General features: G+C 51.3%; 1 protein-coding gene across 1 annotated transcript; it reads right to left on the bottom strand.

Annotated features, from left to right (window-relative positions):
• Positions 1-13,572: 13,572 nt before the first annotated feature.
• Positions 13,573-26,581, bottom strand: Pvalb (parvalbumin). Its single transcript, XM_021184036.3, has 4 exons — positions 26,308-26,581; positions 24,556-24,688; positions 23,244-23,353; positions 13,573-13,807 (listed from the first exon to the last, which is right to left on the bottom strand). The coding sequence occupies exons 1-4, from the start codon at positions 26,366-26,368 to the stop codon at positions 13,779-13,781; spliced, it is 333 nt and encodes a 110-aa protein (XP_021039695.1). The 5' UTR covers positions 26,369-26,581; the 3' UTR covers positions 13,573-13,778.
• Positions 26,582-27,473: the final 892 nt, after the last annotated feature.

The raw sequence follows: 27,473 nt of genomic DNA, 5'->3' as shown, positions 1-27,473 counted from the left end.
ACACCTCTGTAGACAACAATGAAATGTCTCCAGTCGTTGCCAAATGTCCCCTTGGGGTCAAACTCTTTCATGGATGGAAACTGCTCACTTAGAAAAGGCTACTGATTTGAAATGGAAATCTTGAGGTCTTTGGACCACACTGCTTAGGTCTGAATCTCAGTCTCTCTCTCTCTCTCTCTCTCTCTCTCTCTCTCTCTCTCTCTCTCTCTCTCTCTCTCTCTCTCTCTCTCTCTCTCTCTCTCCCACCCCTACCCCCACGTCCCTTGGGTCCCAGTAGCTCAGTTGTTGGCCTACCTGTTCCCATGACAGAACATAGATGTGTAGCAGAAAAACTCATAAACACTGGCTCTGATGCACAGCCTGGGATGTGATGGGTCCCCTGGGGGCTGCCTGAGGCTGCAGCCATGCTCTGCCTTACAATTGGCTGTAAGGCAAAGCACCAGATCTGGTGCGACGCTTCCTGTGGCAATGACCTTTGAGGTCTGTGTGCCTGGCACCCGTGCGGGCCCACTTGATTGTGTCTCTGCTGATGCGGTGCTTGGCAGTGGACATCTCAACAAAGAGCAGTAGCTGTGGGACTGACTCACCTCCCCTATGTTCTGAATGCAAAGTGAAGAGAGCCCATAGCTGTGTGTCCTGTCTGCTGGGCAGGCTGCCGTATGCTGATTTGGTCAGCAGGGGGCAGCAGTCGCCGGGGGAAAACGCCAGCCACAGGCAGGCGCCAAGTGCTCTTGGCTTTTCCTGGTCCTTGGGGCTTCTTTTACTTACAGTAGAACATATCAGCTCTCCAGTCACACGAAGCTTTTTTTTTTTTTTTTTTTTTAACAGCCCTTTGACAGCTCATCTGTGAAAGCCCAAACACGCTCTTGCATGTTTTATGCTCAGTGTGTCTTGTCCTTTCCTGCACCTATGAGGGTCTCGGAGACTGGTGGTGGGCAGATAACTCAATTGGCTCTCCCTGGAGGCTCACAGTTTGGATGTACACCCTGGGTCCTGATCTTTCCTGTGCCGTGCGCATAAAGTGTGTGTTGTTATGTTCAGAGGGCTCAAGTAGCACAGACAGTTTCATTTGTCAGAGGCCAGACTCCACTACAACAAAGTAAACTCTTCTGAAGTGTGCTTCTTTCTTCTTCCTTTTGGGATCCCCTCACACTCCATAATGCCCCGAGTCTGGAGGACACATCACCCTGCCTAGACTGGCCGTTGCCTGTTCCCTGAAACTACTTGGACCCTATCTTAGCTTGTCCCTTAGCTTTCTAAAAACAGCACAAGCCGTTTTCTCTGACTTTCCTAAAATCCACTGTTGACTTCTGCTGTCTCATTTCCACTCAGCAGCCAGGGTCATCCTTAAACATTTTAGGGCCAAGTGAGATAGCCATAGGAGAGCATGGGGAGGGGGGAGGGGCGCTTGCAGGGGGTGGGGATGGGGGTGGGGGGTTGGTAAAGGCTTGCTGCCAAGCCTGGTGAAGTTGAGTTTGATCTCTGGGACCTGTACGCTGTCCTCTGACCTCTCTACACAAGCCTTGTGGCACATGTCTCGGTGCTTTGTGCTCTGTCTGGGACGGTTAGCTTCCTGGGACCAGCAGACTGGATCCTGCCTGTGCTGCCTCAGGGCTTTTGTGCAGTCTACCCCGAAGCTGGCACAGTCACTGATGTTTCTCTAATGTGTAACAGTCCTCTCGGCTCTGTCCGCATCCTTCTTTCCCAAGTGTCCCTCTGTTGAACACAATCTTTCTGTGATTGTCACACAGGAGGAGCCACTTCTTGGGTGGGCAGGGGAACACACACACACACACACACACACACACACACACACACACACAAGTCTCTTGTTCTCTCCAGTAGCTACTATGAAGGTGCAGCCTGACAGTTCCCACCACCTATTATTTGCATTGCAAACTATAAAGTGCTGGACAAAAACCCGAGCTTTCCCTGCCACCAGAATAGACTCCATTCCGAGGCCAGTTCCCCAGCACCTCCTCCAGGTAACTTTGAGTGTTATCACCAACACCACAAAGGAGCCTTTGCGGCCAGCACACAGCAACTTGAAAAGACACCTGCTGGTGGCCCACAGGACAGGGCTGAGGGCCCTTCAAGGATGGATGGGACTGGCCAAACATATTTACTGGGGTTGGGTGAGGTAGGGTGTGGCTGGAGCCTCCAGAACATTCCAGAGCCCTTGCACCTCTGAGCTCTTCTGTGAGTTCCCACAATAGCATCTGTCACATTCTGTAAAGGGAGCTAGTGAGAGAGAAGGTCCTTTAAACCTCCCAGTTTATACCTTCTGAGGCCATGTGTCCCAAATAGACATTCTTGGATCTCTCAGGTGGCACAGTGACAGTCAGGTGGACCTTTAAATCAGGAGATTGCATTTGGAGTTTGACTATAAACAAATTACGTATCAGGGAGCCAAAGCCTGCCTCAGAAACATGAGGGCTGGGGGCGTAGCTCTGTTGGTAAACTACAGCAAAGAATCTGGGTGTGAGGGCAAGGGTTTGTAAACCTGGTGCTGGGGACAGGGACACAGGAGGCTTCTCAGCACTCAACATTCAGCCAGCCTAGCTTATCTGGCCAGCTCCAGGTCAGGAAGAGACCTCGTTTCATAAAATAAAGTGAAAGGGGCCCGAAGAACACCACTAGAGGTGATTCCACATGTAGTTACACACATGTGCATGTTCCCAACACACACACACACACACACACACACACACACACACACGCACGCACTCATTATGAAGTCATGGGCAATGGTGTGTACTGAGGTCACCGTTATTTAGAGACCCAATGCAAGGGGATGTTTCAAGTCTAAGAGTTCAAGCCCACTGAGTACCATAGATGCTGTCTCAAAACAAACAATAACAAAACAAAAACAAAAAACAAAACAAAAAACCCAAAGCAAACCAATAGAGGTGCATATGTCAGGGTTGCTGCATGCCCCCACCTAGAAGAATTTTAGAATTCACCAGATCTGATCAGGTAGGAACAAACATTTGGAATCTTGCAAAGCTAAAATGCAGATGCCAAGTTGTCCAAGGTCTTGGCCTTGTGGGAGCTTCTTCCTTCGGCGCAGCCCTTTGCCAGAGGAGGACTCGGAGGTTCTGAGACACTCATCAGACTGGTGGACAAACTGTAGGACTGAGGTCAGTGTTCCCATCTGCCCCGAGCCTCACTCTCCCAGCTGCTGGCTGGGCAGCCCTGGGAGGGCTTGCAAACCGGGCTGAACCTCTGTCTCCTGCAGTGTAAGATGGAATTGATCACAGGACCCACCCTGAGGAGATTCACGGCCTAAATATGCACAGAGAGCACTTTGCATGGTGACACAGTAAACTGCAGACAGGTGCCACCAGTGACTACGACTCTAGAGCACCCTGTTTTAAAACCAACGAATAATCAAGCAGGTAAGCTCATAATCTGAAGACTCCCTTCTCTCCAAAGACAGGAAGCTTCTTTTGCCAGGAATGTAAGACCCAGGGGCAATGCCTTTTGGGCAGAAATAAAATACCAAAGGGAGTCAGTCACTTAGCAGAACTGGGTGTCTCTGTAACTTCTACATTCTGAAAGGGCCTTCCTAAGGCTGGCCCAACACGGCAGCAATGGTCTCTCTAACCTTGTTGACAAAGCGAGGAGGCTTGTAACAACTGGGGAGCAGCCCTTCTGCCGCTGACCCCTGCTCCAGTGTGGGATTTTGCAAGGCAGCAGCGACATTGACATTTCTCATCCTTAGGCAACTCTCTCCAGAGCAATCTGTGGAACTGATCGTTCTCTGCTCCTTTCTTGAGAGTTCACAGATGTGAGTCTTACACACACACACACACACACACACACACACACACACACGAGAGAGAGAGAGAGAGAGAGAGAGAGAGAGAGAGAGAGAGAGAGAGAGAGAGTGAGAGAGAGAGAGAAGTGACAAGTGGCTTGAGACCTGGAGAAGCAGGAGCAATAAGAGAGGGGAGCTGGGTTCTTGCTGGAGAGCGGCCAAGTCAGCACAGCGGGTGTTGCGGTGAATACAGAATGTGATAGAACATTCTCTGTTTCCCAGCATGACGGTCAAACCTGCACAATCAGAACTACTGCTATGCTGGTCTGTCAGCTGCTGAGTCCCTGCAATCTCATAGCAGCTGCGGAGAGCTAGCAGCTCTCCTATGAGGTCCTGGACCTAGGTGACACACATATCGGCAGAGATCCACCCAGCCTCTGGGTCCTATATCTTGGGCTCTGGGGTGAGCCCAGAGGTCAACACCATCTTGATCTGGGGCCTCTCTAAGTTCACCCTCAGCAAGGAAGGGGTTCCCATAGCACCCCTAGGGGGTGGGTCACTAAGCTGGGGAAGGAGGTAGGGCAGGGCCCCCACCCCATGCTGGGAACATTTGAGCAAGGAACAGGAACTGGGAACTGGAGGGAGCTGGGAAGCAGGGGTAGGGATACCCCAGCTGCAAGGAGGAAGCTGCTGCATTTAGATCCAGCTCTCTGCCCAGAGTCCACTGAAGACTCTACCAGGGCAGCCCCTGGCTGCCTGCTGGGCTGTGAGGGCTGCAGAGCTAGTGATCAAGAGCCTTGGGACAGTAGGCTTGGTTCTTCAGGATGGGATGTGAGGGAGGGAACATCTCTGCATCTGCTATGTCACCTCTCTACCTCCCTGAAATTGTGGCAGCGGGGGACAGAGAGTCCTCTACCAAGGAGTACTGAAAATGTGGTTATTACTGCTACCCACACCCAGCTCTCTGGGAGACTCCTCTCTATAGCCAAAGAACTCCTCTTCATCCTTCAGTGAAGACACTGCGACCTGCATGGTGCCCTCCCCTTTACCTGCTAGTTCCTCAGGGCTCCTCTGACAAACGGCCACACATGTGCCTCCTTACATGACAGAAATTGAGGCTCTGAGCTCTGGAATTTAGATGTCTGAGATCAAGGTACTGGGGCCACCTCCCTCTGCCAGCTTCTGGGGAGTCCTGCACACCCTGGGATGTGGCTTTGATCCTTTTACTCTCTGACTGCACATAGCCCTCTTACCTCTGGGTTCTGAAGCTGCATGCGGGATGGGGTGGGAAGGTCAAGCCCAGAGCCTTCCGCACTCCACCTAGGGATGTCTCATGGATAAAACTGTTGTCTGCGCGAGTGTGGTCCTCCCCAACCCCCAAAGCACATCACTGCTCCACATCCAAGCAGAACTCTTCTGGAAAGTCAGGAGGGGAGCAGGGTATGGTGGCGGGACCCAGGTGTGGGGCTTATGGACCTGATCCAGCAGTTGGGGGCAGAGGTAGGATGCTCTCAAGTTCCAGGTCAGCCTAGACTATGGAGCTAGACTTTGTCCCAAACACAACAACAACAACAACAACAAAATTTAAAAATCATCACTGAGCCAGCAGTCGTAATAAGTAGCAGGCAATAATTAATATTGCCACTACAAATATCTTTGATTTTCCTACTTCTCTGGGGAGAAAAGATTAAAATCACCAGTGCATGCTCCCATTGATGTACCTATGACCTTCTGAAGGTCACTGTCACCAAATATAATGTGATGAGAGGGGTACCTGTCAGGCCCCTGCCAAGGTGTGCCCCTGAGCAGTTATACCAAGCAACAGATCTGGTATAAGATGGCTTATTGGGAGTAAGTGAGGGAGGGGGGACCTGGGGAAGGGGTAGAGGCAGACAAGTGGATATGTAGACAGGCAGACAGACAGATGGGGACACAGCCATGAGGTCAGAGAAAGGGGGTACAAAAGAGAAGGACAGAAATGGGGAAAGAGAGAGGCTGGCTGGGAACGTGGTGGGAACAGGCACTACTGTGCCTTGAGTGGCAGTTGAGTGGCAGACAGTCCTTTTACACACAGCCCACCTGGTGCACCTGGAGGTGGCAGGTGATGACATAGCCATTGCTAGGTCCCTTGGAGGAGTCTAGTGGAATTGCCTGAAGCTGACAATTACCCCCCATGAACTCACCCTATTTCTTTCGTTAACCTCTTCCCTTCCCAGGTTGTGACAGGCTCCACCCAAGCCTGGCTCTGTGAGGTCCCCTCATCCGGGAAGCTTATCAGACACCATCGAAAGCACTGGCTGGCAGTGAAATCACCATCGGGGTCAGGGAGACAGGAAAGGTACACAAGCCTCCCAGACAGAGAGACCCCAGAAACAGTGTCACTCACAGACTCTGTTCTCTCACCCTGATGACAGCAGCACACACTAGAGCCTTTCCCAGCTGATGCTGTCCATGCTATATCAGGTCGGAAAGGAGAAATTCCAAGGGGCCTGGTCACTGTCTTCTTGATGTAGGGTGTCCTCTTTGGGTCTCCATGTGAAGCCTGTGCTGTGTGATAAGTACCTGAAGGATCCATCTAGGATCGGTGGTCAGCAGGAGGTGAACTGTGTTTTTAGAGTCTGTAAGCTGGCTCAGACAGAGCGCCCCAGGGCTAGGAGGAGTGTGCGCTCATGACAGCCCATCATCTGATGTTAAATCCCTTTAACAAGTGCCCTCCTCTCCACTGAACAACTCTGCTGACAGGATTCTCACTTCCTTGTCTTCCAGGTCAGCAGTTCCAGGGTGGACAGGGCTTCTTAGGCACGAGCAAGAGCTATGGCTGTAAACGCCATCACTCGTCCTGATTGGTGCTCATGGACCCACACAAAGCAAGCTTGCAGATCGCACCTTGCCCAAGAAAGGCTTAACACGATGTCCTTGTTGATCCGAGAGTGGTATCTTTGTTTTAAGAATTAATTTGCTCGAAAAAGACCAACGAAGCACTCCCACGTCACTGGTGACTGTGTTTGGTGCTTGGGGCTCCAGTGCCGAATGAGTCTCGTTACCTCGGAACCGAACAACCAAACAGAGAAGGTAGAAGCTGATGGCAGAGAGGAATCATGGGACAGTCAGCTCACCATATGAGAACAGCAACTAGCCTGTCCGCGTTTACTCAAGCTTTTCTCTAGACTCAAAACTTTTTGTGTCCCCCTGCCCCCAGAAGACTCTGCACCTACAAAGTAGCCGCCGCCTACTTCACTGCTCATCTATACTCTGCCAGTTGTAACTGACATTTCAGAGAAAAGGAATCTTTTTGGTTTAACTATAAAACCTCTTCAAAGGCTCCCGTGTCAAGAGCTTGGGCTCCCAGCTGGTGGCACTATTGAGACACGGTTGCCCTGTGAGGGGGGCACACTTCCTCCTGGGTTCCTAGCCGGACAGACCATTAGGAGGTGGGGCCTGGTTGGAGGAAGCGCGCTATTGGATAACACCTCCTTGTCCTCAGCATCCACAGCTGTCCTGGGTAAGCATCCTCCTCACACACATCTCCCTTGCCAAGATACTATATTCTGCCTCAACTCAGGCCCAAGGCAATGAAGTCAGGCAAACACCACTGAATCCCCTAAACCACAAACCAAAACCTGTCTTTTATATATGTGTGCTAGAAACCTGAATCACGTCTCCAAGTTTCTGCATCAGGTGTTTTACCAGCAACCATCGCCCAGCCTGGGCCATCTAAGCCTATTCGTAAGGCAGAGTTCCCAGGGCCCAGCATATAATCTACTGAACTGGCAATTAGGGTTCAATAAGAACTCTGGAGGGATGAGGCATAAAGTTGACTTCTCTAGCGTATTCTGTTAAGCAATGCAAAACCAACAAACACAGTGTGTGTGTGTGTGTGTGTGTACACTTTTTATATTATACTTTATGATACAGTTTGGGGTCCAGCTGGCCCCCAGGCTGGCCTATGCTGGGCAGTACATAAGCACGCACCAGGCTTTTCTCCAAAGAGCTGCTAAGCCACAGCCTTGCTCAGAGACCACCACAGCACTTCACAGGCAACATGTCTAATAGCTGGTGAGATGGCTCAGCACCTATAGGCATTTGCTGCTCCAACCTGATGACCTAACTTTTCCCCCCCAGAAGCCACATGGTGGAAGGAGAGAACTTCGATGTCCTCTGACCTTTCAAAGCACATCTGCCTACAGGGCGTCTTAACCTGACACTGTGCCAGTCTGCAGTCATGGTGGCCGAGGGCTACCATTTGAGAGGATGGGGTGATCCCCCTCACCTTTGTCTTTCGAGGTGTCCCCTTGCCTTGTAAGAACGAGCCAAACCGAAGCCATTTTGAGTAAAATTTCCATTTGGAGTAGGGGTCAAATAAAATTTAGGTTCCCAAGGCCTCCTTGGGTAACTGATAACCTGCTTGGCAGGGAGAGACAGGTGCGTGGGTTCCTGACATCCTGATTGGCAAGTTGAGACATGGATGCTACAGCTGAATAAACCAACAAGTGAGGACAGGGTAAATGCACCACCCAGGGAAATGGCCCTAGGGAGTGCCCTATGCCTGAGTTCTGACTGGTGGGAAAACATAACTGTAAACTCACACAAATGTTTATGGTTTTCATGCTTAAATGCTCTGTAACATTCTGTCTCTGGGGTTGGTGTGTGTGTGTTGGGGGGGGGTAGGTTCACAGTTCAGCTTCTGGGTCCTCCCTGTGTCCCTGACACCGATCAGTAGAAGCCCGATTACAATACATTCTTGCCTTCTGTATTGACTCAGTGTTTGAGTTGTGTTGGATCTCGGAGGACCCTATAACAGCTTCACATCATGAGCCCACACTTCCCATGCTGTGGCTGTGTGGCTCCCGGGGCAGCGCCATCCTCAAGCAGAATTTATTCTCTGCCTGGATTCTTCTCCGCTGTATTTTTTTCTGCTCGGTGGTTGAACGAGCTCAAAAAGCCTTGCTATTTTCAGTTGTATTAGCTGTGTGGTTTGGGGATCTTACCCAATTTCTCAGAACCTTCCTTTTCTCATGTGTAAAATAGACTTGTCCTTGGGTGCCTGTGGCATGGGCTAAGAGGTGATGTCTTGGTCCATCCTAGCTGCTCTAGCAAACACTTAACACTTGGCAGCTTGTGTATATGGGCTTCTCACTGTCCTAAAGGCTGGAAATTCAAGGTCAGGAATCTGGCAGACTGGGAGTCAGCTGTAATAGTATTTGGGGGAGGGGGTGTTCCATGCCTTGTTTGCTCCCCAATAACTTCAGGGCGTTTCCATGCATTCTCGAGCCCGGTTTAGCTCCCAAATAATTAACACAGACTCTTAATAGATTTATTAACAAGCTGGCAGCAGGAAGCTAGACATGTTCTGAGCTATTCTAACCCTCTAAGGTTGCCTACTTCCCAGCCACGTGGCCCTTGACCTGCATCTGAGTTTCGCCCTGGCTCTCTCTGGTCTGTGTGTGTCCTCGTGGCTGCTCTATCATTGTGACTTCATGGTGACTCCTCCTGGTCCCTCCACATGGTCTCTCCACACCTTCTTCTCCTCTTCTACTTGTTTTTTTCTCTTTGATCTCTTTGGGACTCCCACACTGAGCTTGGCTGTCCTCCTTCTTCTTCTGTCCTTTCCTAATCAGCCATAGGATGATCACTTTATTAACCAATGAAAAATGATGGAAAACAAATTTTTTTGCATAGTATTGAGACCAGAGATGTTTGACCATGCCAAGGTCTGGGTTGCAAACAGATGTCTGGGCATAGACATCACCATCTGAACATGCATAGTGCACAAACCCTCCCTCAGCAGTTGTCTGAGGTTTCTGCTTCAGGAGTGGGGCATCTTCCATGGGGTGAAGAGAAAAACAATATTTTTAAAATTATATTTATTTATGTGTTTGTTTGTTTGTTTGTTGTGTGTGTGTGAGTATACTCACATGTACCATGGTTCATGTATGGAGGTCAGAGAATAAATTTTGGGAGTCAGTTATCTTCTTTTACCACTTGGATCCTGTGGATCAAATTCAGGTTGTCAGACTTGGCACCATGCGCCATTACGCAATGAGCCATCTTGCCAACCCTATTTTCTTGTGTTGTGTTATGTATATATACTCTAGTGTACATATTTATGTGTAGGTACATGTATATATGTATGCATATGTGTGTGTGTGTGTGGGGGTAAAGGCCAGAAGTCTACTCTGTGTGTCTTTTTATTGGTTTCTACTTTATTATTATTTTATGTGTATGGGTATTTTGCCTACATGCATGTCCTTGTACCATGTGCATGCCTGGCGCCCACAATGGTCAGAAGAAGGCATCAGATCCTCTGGAACTGGAGTCACAGGTGATTGTGAGCCACCATGTGTATGCTGCGAATCTAACCCAGGTCCTCTGGAAGAACACCCAGCGCTCTTAACCACGGAAGCATTTCTCCAGCCCTTTGCTTTCTTATGTTTTGAGGTAGGATTCCTCACTGAACCTGGAGCTCATTTAGCTTCTGCATAGCTAGTAAAGCTAGCCCCAGAGGGCCTCCCGTGAACCCTTGCCAGGGCTGGGATTACAGATGTGTGGCACCATGTCAAACATTTATATCTACATCGACACCTATATCATCTATGTGCTAGGAATCAAACTCGTGTCTCCTGTTTCCACATTAAATGTTTTATCAGCAACCATCTTCCCAGCATCCGTCCTTTGAGCCTATTTAGCAAGCATGCCTCCCGGGACTGCCAGCCCTATCTCTTAATTTACTGAACTGCTGATTAGACTCCACCAGGAACTCTGGAGGGACGGGGCATTTGGATCATAATGGATAGCAGCACAAAGCCTCCTGAGACATGGTGGGTGTGCAGAAGAAGAGGCAGCTTTGGAAACCAGTTTGTCCATCCCCAGCGATGCAGCAGTGATCGAGTCTCCAAGCCCAGGATTCCAGAGATCCCCAGCCAGCCATGTCCACCTCTGCTCTCCTTCCTGACCACTCTCGCTCCGGTGTCCCCACTAGCTGCCTCCTGTCCTGAGATACTGTGGGTCTGGTTGCTTAGGTCACTTCCCACTGTTCATGTATAAGGAGACACTGCAAAAGCCACTTGGCTTGGCAGCTTCTCCCAGTTGAGTACCCTCCTTCCAACTCCCAACTCAGTCTTGATGGGAGCAGATGGAGGGGACCAGGAAGCTCCCATGAGTTTAGAAAAGGGAAATTGGATCCTGTTCATCTGGGGGGAGGGGATACAGAGAGGGTGCAAAGGGTGATGATAGAGGCATCCTGGCTGGGTCACCGAGGGATCTCAGAGCCCAGTGACAGGGTCTACTGAGGAAGGTGTTAAGGAGGGAGGGTCCCTCTCCAGTCCCCCTTCCTTGGTGAGCTACTAGATCTCTGTAGATGAGGCCCCATGGGAAGGAGAGTCAGAAAGAGGCTTAAAGTCAGTCCCCTGGTCTTCCCTGTCCATCTGTCTTTGCTTTTAAAGGCACATGTGCATGTGATGCAAGCCCTCAGCCTCTTCTGTGCTGTCTGAGTCAGAGCTCAGAGAGCTCCTGTGGTGCCTCTGTGTCCCAATGGATGGCTCCCTGCACTTCCATAGGATTAGTTCTGGCCTCTAGTGGGGAAACCACAAGGATTCCCTGCCTGCAGGGATCCAATGGCCTCTGAGAGAAAGAGATGGGACACCATTTCCTATGTCTATTTCACTAGCAGGAGAAGCCTAGGTTCTGCTCCCTGCTGGAGCAAAAGTCAGGGTGGTTGTTTTTGAGCCAGGACAGGTGGTTGGGGGAGGATCCAAGTGGGATGCCACCTAGACTAACTGAAGAGCCAGGTGGAGCCCCTGCTAAGGAGGCAGGAACAGGGAAGGCCAGGCTCCCCTGAAGTTGTGTCCAGAGCTGCGGTTTCTTTCAACAGACTGAGCAATCCCTCACTTTCTAGCTGAACATGGTGACCAGACCTGTATTGTAGAAAGCACCCTCTACTCCAAGTGTGTAGCTGTAGCAGAGAGAAAAGGGCAGGAGACAAGCTAGGCCCCTGCGGTGGTTTAGAGACTACCAGAGTCCCATCAGTGTCTCTCAGAGCTGGGCACGAGCCAGCCCACCTCCACATGGCAAAGGTACCAGCATATAAATATGTCAGCCCAAAGTCACAGCAGTGCCCAGGGAGGAACAGCTTTGGGAAACAAAGTCTGTATTGGAGGTTCCCTGTGTTTCTTGTGGTTCCACACAGGGGCGCACCCCCACTTTTATCTCAGGGTCTAAGTGGAAAACTCTGAAGAACTCATGGAAACCTGGGTCCACTCAGCCCTGGCCCTGACCACTGCCCCATCTGTCTCGACATGTGCCTGTGTGCTCACACGCACTGGTGCACACTCCGATCGCCAGCACTCCCATGCACCCTGTCTCTGACCACTGAGACAAGCCTGGGCACATCTGCACAGGGCTGTTCTGGGTCTTCCCCCAAGGCCTTGTCCTGCTTATTTTACCTGGGTGCTACTCTACGGCCTGCGCATCCATCCAGAGCATAGGGAAGGAAGCTCCAGTCACTCCTCCCACATGCAGCACTAAAGGGGAACTTCTCTCAGGGCCATCTCCCACTGTTTAGGGCTGCCATGTTGCTGTGTCTGCTCACTAACCGTCTACCCTAGCTTCAGATTTCCAAGGAGGTTCTTTCCTCCTTCCCCACAGGATCGAGCTGAGTGGTTGACCCTCATTTCTGAGGATGCATGACCCAAAGTGGCCAGTCCCAGGGCCCTTCTGGCCATCAGGACGTATTTGTCCAGGGGCACAGGAATCTGAGAGTGATTTGGGGCTTGGGGTCCTGGTTCTATTGCTTCTGTCTGTCTAACCCTAGAGAAATACTTAACTTCCCCAGTCCCATGTTCTTCCACCATCAGGGGGTGTTGTGACAGTGCATTCCTTGCAGGGCTGCTGCAAATGTATTCTGCAAAGATCTCTGCAAACATGCTCCCGAAAACTTAGCAGAGTTAATAGTGCAGCTGAGTTTGGGCCCTTGGGGGGAGTGATGGAGAAGGAGGAGCCTCCATCTACTGGTCTTGCCTATGCATGCTTTGAATTTCCCGGGAGTCCTGCTAGCTCTGGGAGGAAAGCCTGACCGGACCACTATTTTAGCAGGAAGGGAGGCAGTGCTCAGAGACAAGCAAGGAAGGGCTTGCTTTTGTGGCTATCTGTGACGGTTCATCTTGCCAACTTGATGGGAACCTAGAATCATCTAGGAAATAAATTTATGGGCATGCCGCTGTGGGAGTTTGTAGATTAGCCTGAGGTAGGAAGACCTATTTTAAATGTGGCCAGCGCCACCCAATGGTCTGGAGTCCCAGGCTGAAGAAAAAGAAGTGAGCCAGCTGAGCACCGCCATTCGCCATTAGTCTGGTCTCTTTCCTTCCTGAAATGTGGATACAGTGTGATACAATGTAGCCTGCCTCCTGGGGCTTCCCTACCAGTGATAGGCCGCACCCTCTTAGAGAGCCAAAAGAAACCGCTCTTTCCTTAAGTTTCTCTTTTCAGGTATTTTATCACAGCAAAGTCAAAAGCAATTGATAGAGTGTCATTGGAGTCCTTTGATCTAGCTAGTCCTGAAGGACTCAACCCCTTCCCTTCCCTTCCGCTCTTTAAAAGGCAGTTTCTGTATCTTTAAGATGGACGATCCATCACCCCCATCTCCTTGTGGGAAAGGTGCAGAGATTGAACGAGGTGGCCCACATGAGCACTCAGTACCAAGCAGGCAGGAGATATCGGGGCGTTGTCCTTCGACCTATCTCACTTTTTCTACTATACCCCCACTGCCCTAAAACAAACCAAAACACTTGCCAAAACAACACCCTGCCAGGCCTGGGTCCTCCCTACAGGTGGTGTCCGATTGGTACAGCCTTTATTGTTTCTCCAGCATTTTCCAGAAGAATGGCGTCATCCGAGGGCCATAGAGGATGGGGGAGTAAAAAATAACACAAACAAACTGAACAGAAACTCAGGAGGGCCGCGAGAAGGGCTGAGATGGGGCGTTGGGGATGGAGAGGTGGGGGACCCAAGCAGTCAGCGTCACTTAGCTTTCAGCCACCAGAGTGGAGAATTCTGCAAAAGAAAAACGACACACTCTTATCATCGGCAATCATCCCACATCTGCCGTGCACCAGCTATCTTAAACCCTCCGAGTACAATATCTCCTTGGGCTTCAGCTGCGACCGTGCTGTTAGTCACCAAACCTGCTCTGTGGATGAGGGAATGGAGGCTCTGAGCCTGGCAGTTTCTTTGAACAGCTGCTGTTTGACCTGAGAGGTCAGGGTAGACTTAGAACTCGTCATTCATTGTCTCTGAGAACCCCCTGAGGTTCTGAGCCTCCAGTTCCCATCACCTCTAGAAATGCACCATTGTGGCATGAGACCAGTGAGAGGTTTAGGCCCTTCCTGGAGCAGTTTCTAGGATGCTTTCGTCCCTTCCACATCCACGGCGGGAGGCAGAGCCAATTCCCTGAGTGGAACCAGAGATGAGTGAAAGACCTGTGTGAAGCAGCTATGAAAGGCCACCAGAGGATCCTGGGAGCACCCCTGAGGTCAGCTCTGGCTGCCCAGTCTGTGTACAGGACATCCGTGTATGCCACTCCTCATGTGTCACCCTGTACTGCAGTTACATAAATGTTAACCCCAAGGAGGCTGGGAGAAGGGCAAAGGGACTCTTCCTCCTACTGTCACATTGTGCAAATATAAATAACACTTTAAATATTCAAATTGACCCCAGCAAGATCAGCCATACCATGCAGCTCTCCTGGTCCTGACTCTGTGAGGGGACAAAGCCTGGGATCTGGGAGACAGACACCACACCTTAAGGCAGTGTCCCTGGATATAGAAGTCTGGGCTGGGACTCAAGGTGGGGGACCCTGAGGGTCCTTGCAGGTGAAGAAGCTCCTGAAATCTCAAAGGCCCTGGGACTTAATGGCAAGAAGTATTGATGGGAACTCAGATATACACAGAATCTCCCCCAGGCAGGTCAATGGGCCTGCCTTCTTAGCCACGGGCCTCCAGAGCTTGCAGGACTGGAGGGAGGGCTCTCGATCTGTCTTTATTCTGTTGTTAGAGTTCTCAATAACACTGTCTGTGTTGTCCACGGTGACAATCTTCGAGGCATTCAGCAAACGTCTCCGTGGGAAGAATCCTGGGAGTGTTGCCTCATGGAATTCTTACAACTGCCACGGATAGACACATTCTTGCCTGCATTTTTCTGATGGGGAAACTGAGGTCCTAGAGTTTAGCTTTAACAAGGTCACACTCACTCACTCTCATAGTCCTTCTTTCCTGGGGAGATTTGTGACCTCCCTTAACCTAGGTATAGAGTGACAGACGTCCTGGCTCAAATATCGCCACTGCTGGCTCTGTCTCATTGACCCATTTTTATGACGTTCATTAGCCTCAGCACAGCACACCACAACATGATCTTATTTATCTTCTTGCTTATTTTTGTTGACCCCACCCCACCCCTGCCTCATCTCCTTGGTTCATTTCTTTCCCAGTGGCCTAACACCCTTCAGGTGACAATAATTGGACGTTGAATGAATGGAAGGGGAGCAGGGTGAAGGGTGGTACACAGTTGATTCCCATTTTACAGAAAGGAAAACAGAGGATGAAGCAGTCAGGGTCAGATAAAAAAATAAGTGACAGGGTTGTGATTTGTCCTCTGACCTCATAAAGTTCCCATGTGAGCCCAATGACCAGGCCAGCAGCCCAAATTCTGGGAAGAAATAAAATTCCCTAGTGTTGCTCACAGGATATCAGAGGGGAGCAAGGTTTTACAGTCACACTAGGGATTATGGGCTCTGGACCGCTTCTCAGAAAGAGTCCTCTCATCTCCTGCCCGTGAGCTGGCATCAGAAGAGAGCGATGTAGGACTGGGTGAGGTCTAAACAAGATGGGGTGCAGCCAGTGGTGGAGAACCAGGAATACTGATGAGGGCTCTCCAGGGTGGGAATTTGGGCTTTTGGGAGCCTGCTAGTATGTTTTAGCTTTATGAGGTTTTCAAAAGCCCAATACATCAGATCCCAGAATCTTCTGTGAGTTCGCTAGGATGTCCTTAAGGCCACGGAGCCTGGCTCTTAGAAGGGATTCTAATTTTATCCCCTCCTAGAACCCTGGTCAGGGTGCTGTAGACAAATTGAAAGCAGGGTCAGGCAACCCTCTTAGGAACTGCCAATCAACTATCAGCTTTCTGGGCAAAGGTCTCCTCTAAAACATACCCTCTCACCCCAAAGAAAAGCAAATGACAGACAGAGGCCTTGGAAGTCTAAGTCAACTGATTTGTCAGTTGGGTCCCAGAAGCAAACTGGGTGTAGGATGGTAGAGGTGGGATCTTGTTCTGCCATCCTCTTGGTTCCCTGGGCCAGTTGTCTCATCCCTCCCATCCCAGTGGCAAAGGGTCTAACTTCCTGGTCTAACTTGGCATTTGGAGCAAGCGGAGGGTGGCAGGCAGGGGAGAACGGGGACCAATAGCTCCTCTCCTCGTGAGTTTGGCTAGATGCTCCTGTCTCTGTTTCCTCACCTTCAAAGCAGAACCCAGGAGACTAGCTGCTTCTTGGGGCTGTTCGTCCCACTAGCACCACGGTTCCCTGTCACAGGCCTGGTGCTGAGAAAGCTCTCAGCTCCTAGAAGCTGCTGTCATCAAGCCCCTTCTATACCTCAAGCTGCTCGACCAACCTACAGATGCCCGACTGCTCCCCGGCACAGCAGAAGGGGTCTGTCGTCTTCATCTGTCAATGTCACTCCCATTGCTAGTGTGGGTCATCATCTGTTCCCACTGAGGCATCCTCCCATGACCTCACAGCCACCCTGGCCTGTGACTTGTTCCATTATTACTGGCTAGGTAGCCATGGGCCACTGTGTTGCCTCTCTTTGTGAAGTGGGGATAATGCCAGCTCATGCCACTTTCCTGAAGAGCAGCCAAGGAAGCACACAACGGTGCTTGGCACATAGGAGGAGGTGGCTGTTGTTAGCATTTGGTAGTGCCATCTCCCTTGGACCTCCACAGCACAATTGGCAAGGAACCTCCTATTGCAATCTCCCAAATCAAGGTCAAGCAGGATGGAGTCAGACCATCTAGGAAACTCAAACACCCAACAGCCAACCTGGTGTAAGCACCTGACACAATCCAAGTTAGAAACCCACCTCAGTCTCCTCATCTGTAAAATGGGGACAGCTATATAAGGTCATAAGAAAGACCTTCTGGCATGCAGAATGAGTGCAACCAAGTCAGTTACTGATGAGCTATGAAGCTCATGCTTCCTTTAGGAAAATCTAGAACGTTCTTTCTCTTGCAAAACATATAGGAACAGCACAACTCCAAGCCATCCTCCCGAGGACACTTTCTGATGTCTTCTTTATCCAATCAGAAAGAGAGGGAGACACAAGGGAGCGTGCAGGAGGGAGGCAGAGGAGGCTGAGCCATTCTCCTCCTTCCCTTAGGAAACTGAAATTAGCCTAATTAGGGCTGCCCCAGTCCTGGGTGCTGTGGGTATGGACAAATTTAGAAGCTCTTGACAGGTGAGGCCAGCGAAGGCTGATAGCCCCGAGTGAAATTGAGACTCAGGGAGTCAGCGTCTGGAAGGCCTGCCTTCCCTCCGTTCTGATGACCATAGCAAGGGCTGGCTCCTGGTTTATCACCTCACCTCGACTCAAAATAGCTCCAGGGCTCAGTTTCTTATAGATGGGTGCCGCAAACAGGATCACTTTCTCCTGCTGCAGGATGAGGAGGCGGGGTCACTTGGGGTCAAGCCAGGCAGCCACAGGGAGGTGGCATCAACAGTCCTGAGGACTCGCTCTCTGCCAGACAGTTCCAGCTACCTTATCCCATTTCATCCTCACAGGCTCTGATCCTCGTGATGTAAGTCGGGGAAACTGAGGCCGGGTCTCAGCCATGAGGAGGCTGACGGAGGCTGGAGGCTGGCTGCGTTACTGATTAAAGACAGATTGGAACAGCCCTGCCTCTGACTCCAGCTGCAGCCTTAGCAGGGGAAGGAGAGGGATGAATGGAGAGAGGACGTCTTGTTCCGCCCTGACCGCTGCTCCATTTTTCAAGAGGCCGGTTACATAAGTAGCGCCGTGTCCTCTCCCTGCTCCATCTTATCTAGTGCAGCATAAGGCCGGAGCTAGCGGAAGTCCGCCCGGGAATAGAGGAGCAGATTGCTAAGTACGGAAACATTTCAAACTCCAAATGCTCAGCTCGGCTTCGGGGAGGAAGCCCGTGTGAAGGAGACCCAGGTCGCATCCCACCAAGGGCATGCCCTGGCCCTCAACATTCACTGGGTCTCAGTTTACACATCTCTCAGTGAGGACTGAAGCCCCTGTCTCCTGGCCTCTGGGGGCTACTGGGAGGGTACAGTGAGACAGGACCAGACACTGTCCACCTAAGGGCTGTGGGCTGGCCTTCATGGGTACCCTCATATCAAGTCCCACAGAGAAGACAGGTGGGGATCACAATGACACAGGGGTCTCCGGTCCTTCCTGCCCCCTCTCCCCCTATCTCACAGTTCTATTTCTGTGTGGATTGGGATTTAATTCCTTTTCAATGGAGGAGCAGGGTGGCTTATAAAGCCATAGCAAGAAGGCCGAGAGGTGTGGATGAGGGAATGGATGCCCAGAAAGTGGAAAGGCCAGGATGTTTTCAGGGTTGGTGTCTACCTACAGGAAGGTTCTGATTCTCACCACCTGTTATACTTGATCACCACTCCCCCCCAACACCCCCCACCCCCGCAGCAGGCCGCTAAGGACTTTGCCAGAAGGAAACAGAAAGGCTCCATCCCTACAACCCCAGTAACTACGTGTTCAACCAAAGGAGTGAAAACCCAGAGCACAGGTGCTGGAGCTGTAGTTGGCACAAAGCACAAAGCAAGCAGAGCCATCATCACTGGGCCTGGGTGACAAATGCAAGTGCGCCCGGCTGTGAGGCATGTGGTGTGCAAGTCCAGCTAAGACTCAGTGGGCAAAGAAGCAAGTGCCCATGCTTCCCAAGGCTCTGTCTCCCTGCCTGCACAGAGAACAAAGCTATGCATTCGGTGAAGCTCTGTGACCGTCTGAGATGGACTCGGGAGACGTGGCTGTAGCGCCCCAGCACACAGGAAGCAGGCTGGATGCTATCCTCATCCCTCTTTGCTGCGTGCGTTCCTTGCATATCAAGTGTGGAAAGTCAGGCTGGGGACGCATTCTATAGAGAAGTAGAGAGCACAGGGTCCTAGTGGGACCTCCAAGCTCAGCCCTAGAAGTCCCAGTTCTGTGTGGCTCCCTGGTCCGTCAGCACTGCCATGTAACTTGTTAAAATTGAAGGTACTTGGACTCCATTTGGGAAGCAAACATTTCTGGATGGGAACCGGAGGGACCAGCCCAGCCCAGCCTGAGATCCACGGCTGAGAAGTGAAGGAGACCATGCCACTGGTGTGTCTCTGTCTGACCTTCATGGCCACAGCTGGGCTATTGACCCTCTCCCCATTGTGCTCTCTCTCTCTCTCTCTCTCTCTCTCTCTCTCTCACACACACACACTCCTTTTCTGCTTCCCCTCCCTCTCCCTGCTGGGTCCCAGCTTTTTAAGGGTGGCCATTAGCAATTGATCACATCTATAAATGTATTTAGACTTCCTGGAAGTAGCTGCCCCAGATACCAGAGTCTGAAAGAGTGTTGCTATAACAGTGTCTTTCTTTTCCCTTCCTGCAATTGGGCTCTTAAAGAACCATGCAAGCATCTTTCTCCTCGGAGAGACAAGAAGAGCCGGGGAGAGCAGCCATGGCTGGCTCTGCACTCCCAGAGCACCTGGGGCTACAAGCCCCTATTCCCTGTGCATGCAGAGCATCTCTTTACATGCTGGAGCTAGGCCTGCTCCTTCCTGCAATCTTGCAGGATACATATTCATCTGTTTTGTCTTTCCCTCACTAACTGATTGATTGGATGACTGATTGAGTCATTCGTTTCGTTTCCTAGTTTATCCCTATGTTCATTCCTTTATCCCTTCTCCTATCCATTCACTAAACAAATTTCTCTTTTCCCCCACTGGGCACCAGGCCTTCTTCTTAGTGCTGGGTTGAGAACAGAAGAAGGGAAAAAGAAGATGCTTTAGGGATACCCAAGCATGGTGGAGAGAAGCAAGCCACAAGGTAAGTATCTAATGCCATCTTATGCTAGGCGTTGACTAAACTCCAACCGTATCCCAGGTATGGAACAGGCAGCAGGAGCCATTGCTGCAAGCAAGCAGACCTCAACACTCATCTTGACCATCTCCCTCTTCCTTGCCTCTGAGCCCCACTCTCCCTGCCTCTAAAGTAGGAGCCCTAATGGTATCTACCTCACAGGCAGCTAAGAAGACAGCAGAGGGCACTGTCTGGCACATAGGAAAAGCTACCTGTGACTGCTCCCATGGTTCAGGGTCACAGCTGAGCCCAAGTCCTGATTCAAGGTCGTTCATGCAGAAGAACCTCCGGGACAGGATGCTAGTCTTGGTTCTAAAGACCAGGGTGGGCACTTTGAGCTGCCTGGATCCAACAGAACTTGAAGCATCCTTAGGCTAGAGGCAGGGCTCAAGATTCTCTGACCATAAAACATTCTGGGCCTCAGAGAAGGATTCTGTCTCCTCCATGGCACTCTTGTTTGGCATCAATCCTTTTCAAGCTGGGTTACAGAAGTGGGCATGTGCATCTTCACTAGGGATGCACAGGCCCCTAGGGTCCTCATGACACAATGCCACCTCGTCCCCTCTCTCATTCCTGCTGTCCTGTTCCTCCAGGAGCCTGAAGTGCTATGCAGCCTGCATAGCTTGGTCTAGGTCTCCACTGTGCTGTCAGATAGACTGCGGCTGAAGCCTAGATCTCGAACCTAGTGTGACCTTGGCCTCCTTGAGCTGCCTTTTCTGAATGGATGTCCTCGGTCATCCCAGGAGAAAAGGAGATGACACCACACAGCCAAGCTCCAGCCTGAGACACACTACACCTAGGGAGTAGCCCTTGAAAACCAGTCTCTATACCTTCCCTAACCATCCATGCCTCAGTGGGTTCACTGATGCTAGGGTGTGCCTGGACTTACCTCTGCCTGCTGGATCCTGACCTGTACCACTCTAGCCTCTGGCTTCCATGTCTCAGCTGCCCGGACCTCTCTACTTGCCTGGCATGGAAATCTGGAACCCTTTCAGGACCATGGCTACACTATGTGAATACTCTAAAATCCAAACATGTCTGGAATCCAATACATCCTTTGGTCCTGAGCTTTTTAATTATGACAAACTCAGACTGAAGGACTATTTGTGTGTGTGTGTGTGTGTGTGTGTATGTGTGTGTGTGTGTTTGTACACAAGGCCATACTCAGAATGTAGCTAACATGAACGGTACATAGCTACCATTCATTGGGTACTTACTAAATAAGTGCTGGGCACTGCCTTCAGTGCTCCTCTGTTTTCATGAGTGTTTTCTCCATGCAGCTGCAGCTCAGGGTTATAGGTCTGCTGTCCAAGGATTTCTTACCAGAAGATGGTGCTATACCTTTGTCCTCATTATTTTTGATTTTTATATTTATGGGTATTTTGCCTGTAGGTACAGATATGTGCACCACATAAATGCCCGGTGCGATGGATCCCTAGAACTGGAGTTACAGACAGGTGTGAGCTGCCATGTGGGTGCTGGGAATTGAACTCTTGTCCTCTAGAGGAGCAGCCAGCACTCTTAGCCACTGAGTCGTCTCACCAGTCCCTGTCCTAATTATCTCTCTCTCAACTGGTGCTAGACATTGCATTGCTTCTTGGAAACTGCCTATGAGTCTTTTGAAAGAGTTTAGTTGGCTCTGGAAGACCCAATATGGCAGAGAGCTAGGGAGGCAGGAGGGAACCAGGTCAAGAACTGCCTCCTCTGGTTTTCTTCATCCCTTAGGTTGGCTGGGAGCAACCAGCTTGAAGACACTGCCTCTAGCTCTGAGCAGTATCTCAGAAAGGGGAGTAGGGGCAAACTGAGCTGTAGGGGATGCCAGGCTTGGCGTGGAACTGAGGAGAAAGGGGGTCTGAGTGCAGCTGCTGGCAGACACACTAAGAGCTGTCAAGGAGCTAAGAGTCTCTCCTGTACTGTCTGCTCAGCTCCCTCAAAAGGCCCCTCCTTCCTGCCACCCAAAAGAAGAACAGCTATGTCCGGTGGCCAAGGCACCCTCTGCACCTGAACGTCATTCTCGCTTTCATTAAAAACCCCTTAATAAAGTTTCTGAGTACCTACAGAACCTTGTACTTTCCCCAAAGCAGTCTGTGTCCACACCACTTACAGGTCCCAACGTGAGCTCCTGCAACAACCCACGTGCCAGGCAAGAGAACCTAGGTATGCACTGGCAGGGGATGTGGTCAAAGTCACTTGTAGTGAGGAGCAGAAGGGAAGTGGAGTGTGGGAGTCAGGCCTTTCCCCTCAGGCAACAGGGGTTCAGTAAATACTGGCTTCAATTTGACAATAGACCCTGGGGGGTTGAAGAGCAAATGTTATCTAGGCCCCTCCTCCCCCCACTTTTTTTCAGTTAACAGGCACCCAGAAGGCACTTGCTATATATACTCTGCCTGGTCCTGTCTTAAGTACTTTACATATTAGCACATGGATTCCTCATAAGAGGAGAACCATCGTCCCCCAGAGATGAAAGTGCTGAGTCCTGCCAAAGTTACATGAGGAGAGACCCTAGAAAAGGCTGGGGTCTGAGCCCCATAGCATGCTGAGCCCTGTCACACCCCGTGTCCTAGCTCCCTGAACCAGGCGAAGGCCATGATCACCCTTGTGGCCCCTCTGCAAAGTGTCACGAAGCTAAGAAAGCCGACAGTTCTAGGATGTGCCCCACACACCGCGCCAGACGGGCTGACCAGATAAGGACGTGAGGTAGTGGGCCAGCAGACTCGTGCCTGGGCTCAGAGCAAAGCTGCACACGTCTTTAGTGCATCCTAACTCCCAGCTGGGAGTTGGGTGCTTGGCGGGGGCAGGGGGGGGTGTGTTCTTTCCAGGCTCTCCTACAATGGTGGAAGGAATTTGAATGAAGCCAAAAAAAAAAAAAAAAAACCTATCTGAGGTTATAGGACACCGGGGTGAGACACCAGGGAGGGCAGTAGATAAGGAATTTCCATCCTTGGAATCTGACACTACAAGGGCCTGAGGGTCCTGAGGGGGAGTGCAGGGGGATCGATCAGTGGGCCTATCTCCTCTGGTTACAGACATGAGCCTCCGGTTCAGAGAAGGGCAGACACTGCCCAAGGTCACACAGCCAATTTAGGCAGCTCCTGGATCAGAAACTAAGCAAAACAGGGAAAATCTCCAATTCTCCCTCCCACATTCCCCTACCCAGCGGGAAAGAGGGGAGCATTTCTTATGGGTTGTTCACATTTTGGAAAACATATATAGCTGAGTTTCTCTGCCTAGCAGACTTGGACTTGGCAGAATTCTCTGACCATCTCCTGTTCCTTTCAACAGCCCAAAGCTTTGACAGCCACACACCCCAGAGTCCCAGCCTTCGCAGAGTTAGAGTCACGGCTACTCACCTTCAACCCCAATCTTGCCGTCCCCATCCTTGTCTCCAGCGGCCAGAAGCGTCTTTGTTTCTTTAGCAGACAAGTCTCTGGCATCTGAGGAGAAGCCCTTCAGAATGGACCTGGGGGAGAAAAGGGGAGAGAAGCAGTCAGGTCAAGGTCACCGGCAGAACCTCGCTGGACGGTGGGCTGGCATCCTTGAAGGGCCAGGGAAATAGGGACAGGCGGCAGGTGGTGGGAGACCTGTGTGCAGCTGGGTTGGCCTGGTGGCCTGTGTGGCTTGCCTTGGTGGGTGTGAAGTGGGGGATGGCCCTCTATGCAGAGTTGACCCCAGTTTAGGGCGCACTTGCCTTTGCTTACCCAATAACTACATAAAAATACTGGGGCCATTGTAGTGATTGTAATGAGCTTTCTGGGTAAAGGAGGAAGAGGGCAAGTTCTCACAGACAGACCTCATGCTCATGTATGATGGAATGATGGACACCCAGATGGAGGAGGCAGAGGGGAGCATGGTGAAGGAGGAGTTAGGAGGCTCTCTAGAGATGGTGATACATGGAGGATGGGGAGCACTTAGCATGCATGTGTACACGCCTGTGCATGTCCTTTTCGGGCATACATAAGTAGGTGGAAGAAGGTTCTAGAAGAAGGTGTCCTTGGGGTAGAGTTTGGAAGAGAGACAGGATAGGTTGAGGGAAGTTCCTACTTAAAATGCATCTCGGAACACCTTCTGCCTCCTGTTTCTAACAAAATTCAAAGCTGTTTTGGCTAGAAAGTAACAGAAGGCACAGCTGGGTCATCAGATACAGGCCAGGTGGCTGAGGCGGGCTAGGGCAGAGGGCTCTCTGCTGATGCAGGTTTCCCGTCTCCTCTGAGCTTTGCTCCAAGGACCCTAAAGATCCAGAGCCGCCTCTGCCCCCCTGGCTTGCCCAGAAGTTGCTTGGCTGCAGTTTTCTGGTCCAGAGACAAGGGGGGGGGGTCCGCAGACCAGACCAGTGAAGGTGCCTTTCAGACCCACAGAAATCAATGACACTCTGAGGAGAATACCTCCTGCCTTGCTTGCGGTGGGAAGCAGTCAGAGTAAGTGCTCCTTCACTGGTATTAAATTATTAAGTAACTCTATTCCATTAGCGATATTAAGTGGCTATAATTTAACCTAGTTAGCTGCACTCTGGGCTGAGGGTTTGACCCTCCCGGAAGCAGGAAGTATCTTTCCCTGGTGCCCAGGACAAAGCAAAGCCTGCTTGCTAGGAGGGGTGGCTGGGAACTTTGGGTGCTATCACCAGGTTCCTCTCCCGCCCTGCCCCCCGCCCCATCCTTAATTTACCCCAGCTCATCCTCCTCAATGAAGCCACTTTTGTCTTTGTCCAGAATATGGAACACCTTCTTCACCTCATCCGGGTTCTTTTTCTTCAGGCCCACCATCTGGAAGAACTTTTTGTGGTCGAAGGAGTCTGCAGCTGTTGGGGGTTGAGGGGGAAGAGGAGGTTAAAGAAGGACAGGGGAGGGGCACCGGGAAAGTCAGGGAAAGAGATGTTGTATCATTTATTAAAGGGCACCTGCATGGTTGTGGGGAACAGGAGGGCAGAGGGAGCCCAGCTAGGAAAGGATGCTTTGCCCAAGGTCGTCCCTTCTTGGTTCCCCCATACACACACTGATGAGCCACAGGGAGACTGTCAGCCTCCTGAGAACTGTATTTCTTTTGGGTGAGGGCTGGGTGGGCTGTGCACAGGCATGCGATGGATGCTAGCTAGGATGGATGGAAAGGTGGCTTTCTCTCATTGGCTACATACTGTGATCAGAAAGACCAACTCTGCGAGGACACAGTTCTATCAAGGTCACATCATGGGAGGGGGAGGGGAGGGCCCAGAAGTCCTGCACAGATTCTGAGACCCATCCCAGCGGCTGGGGGTGGGATGAAGGACTTCTAAAAACTCGGCTGAGTTTCATACTCAGGGTGACAAGGTGGCTCAAGGCTCTGTGAATGGGTTATCATAGTGCTCTAGGGGCAAGGGGGCTCAAGGCTCCGTGAATGGGTTATCATAGTGCTCTAGGGGGAAGGGGGCTCAAGGCTCCGTGAATGGGTTATCATAGTGCTCTAGGGGGAAGGGGGCTCAAGGCACTGTGAATGGGTTATCATAGTGCTCTAGGGGGAAGGGGGCTCAAGGCACTGTGAATGGGTTATCATCGTGCTCCAGGGTGAGGTGGGGGGCTTCTTGGAGCTTCCTGTATGTGTGTCTGGAGGGAAAGGAAGCTATATAAAAAGCAGTTAGATGTCCCTCTCTGTCAGAAACTCTTAAGAACTATGGTCTCCCCTCAGCCCAGAGTTGGAGGGAAAAAAAAGTTGCTTTGTTTTCTTACACACCAAGGTGGGGCCCTGAGACCCGAGGCCACCTCAGATCTCATTCTTCCTGTGCTGGACTGGGTGACCTTGTACAGCTTGAATCTTATCCCAGCCTCAGTTTCCCTCCCTGGGTGACAGAGGAAGAACATCTAAGCTAGAGGAAAGAGATCACACAGCCGAGTGGGTACCCCTCTCTTGGACTACCTAAAAGGATTAGATGCTGTGCTGGGGGTACAGATGGGGAGCTGCAGCGGGCTGGGCAGGGCTGGGTGCCTGATGCAGAAAGGTCACTGTGTCCTTATGTCTGTCCTGTGAGGGGATCTCCACTAATAGGCTACCTTCCAGGAAACGTCTTGTTGGGAATGGGGGCCAAGGAAAGGGGTCTCTTGAAGAGAAAGCCCAGGCTTGCAGACCCTTCTACACTTCTCAGAGGGGGAAGTCTAGATCCTTGCTTCTTCCTCCCTGGTCTTCGCACTTGGTCCTGGACCCCCCATGAGTCCTCCTGAAGAGGCCACTCTTCTGCGCCCTCAACTTTGTGTGACTCAGTTAGGGAGCACAGTCCGTGCAGCGCTTGGAAAGCAAAGGACCAAAGAGCTAACCCCCTAGGATGAAGACCGATGCGTGAGGGAAGAAACTGGGGAGGCTTCGCAGAGGGATGAGGGGTGCCCCAGACGCGGGAAGAGGACAAGGGGACAGGGACAGGCGCGGGGAGTGGGGTGGGGGTGCACTGCTCACCAGCAAAGGCTCCTATCGCCTTCTTGATGTCCTCAGCGCTGAGCACGTCTGTCATCGACATCCTGCAACTGTTTGAGCGGGCAGAGCAAGTGCGAAAAGATTAAAAAGTGTTCTCCTCATCCTTTCTGCTCATATGACCAGCGCTGCAGTGTCGCGCGCCAGGCGCACGCCCGCTCGGCCTGGCTCCGCGCCAGGGGGCGCCCGGCTCCGCGCACAGCTCAGCAGCTCAGTCCCGCCGCACCGCCAAGCTGAGCGGGCCACATGCCCATGGGGTCCGGGCATTCAGGAGGCTCGCCCAGGACCCCGCCGTCAGGGGCCATCTCCTGATCTAAAGGGCCACCAGCAGAGACTGGAGCGTTCTGCTGCTGTCAAGGGCATACGGGAGGCAGCGAGGCTCCGATCTGGGCAACTCGGACAATGTCCTCTCGCGTGGGGAAAAAAATGATGCTGACCAGCCTCCACCCCGATGTGGCCCCTGGGCTTTGCACTCTGTCTCTCCACGCCTCCAGTACCCTCCTGTCCTCTGTCCTGAATGCAAATTTATGCCGTGAAAAATCTGAATGTTAAGAACTTGAAACCTGAGCCACAGGGACCCAGGGAGGAGGTTGCCGGACTATCAGACCTCCTCCGTGCAGAGGCTCTCTGTCTGGGCTCCATCCCTCACCTGACCACATTCTGAAACTTGATTTGGTTTCTGCAAGGAGGAAGGCACCAGTTTATCTGTCAGAAGACTCTTTTTCTCACACTTTCTGGTCTCCAGGGCCAGACACAGCTGAGTTGTGTTTCATCTAACTCCGATTAGGGAGGCTAAGGTGAGAGAGGCCCCACGGTGTAGCTATCTACCTTTCAAGTTGGTCATATTTGGGGGATAAGGGATAGTACCATCAGACCATACTTTTTGATTACCATGTTTTGTGATCAAAGTATCACCTCTGGGAAACAGGATATTTTTCATCTCACGGGACCAGAGTACAAGGCTGCCATCTTCCCTCAGGTCTCCCAAAGATTCAGACTGTGGCTAGCAGCCTTTGAAGTGTATGAGCACTAGACATACACATAGAGTTCTGGATGTGAGTCACACAGAATCCCCCCATGACCTTGAGCCATAACCTTTCTCTCTGGGCATGTGTTGTGTTAAAGATGGGAGGATCACTGTGTGGGACCTG

The sequence above is a fragment of the Mus caroli genome, unplaced genomic scaffold, assembly GCF_978045245.1.
Source record: "Mus caroli unplaced genomic scaffold, Mus_caroli_1 scaffold_16, whole genome shotgun sequence".
In the NCBI taxonomy this organism is placed as follows: domain Eukaryota; kingdom Metazoa; phylum Chordata; class Mammalia; order Rodentia; family Muridae; genus Mus; species Mus caroli.
The sequence above is the reverse complement of the archived record's forward strand: the minus strand, read 5'-3'. Positions and strand labels throughout refer to the sequence as shown.

Coding starts and splice junctions, on each gene's coding strand:
- Pvalb (XM_021184036.3), bottom strand. CDS start 26,368: ATGTCGATGACAGACGTGCTCAGCGCTGAGGACATCAAGAAGGCGATA. Junction 24,689..26,307: donor GGCGATAGGAGCCTTTGCTG/GTGAGCAGTGCA, acceptor AACCCCCAACAG/CTGCAGACTCCTTCGACCAC. Junction 13,808..23,243: donor CGGCAAGATTGGGGTTGAAG/GTGAGTAGCCGT, acceptor TTTCTTTTGCAG/AATTCTCCACTCTGGTGGCT.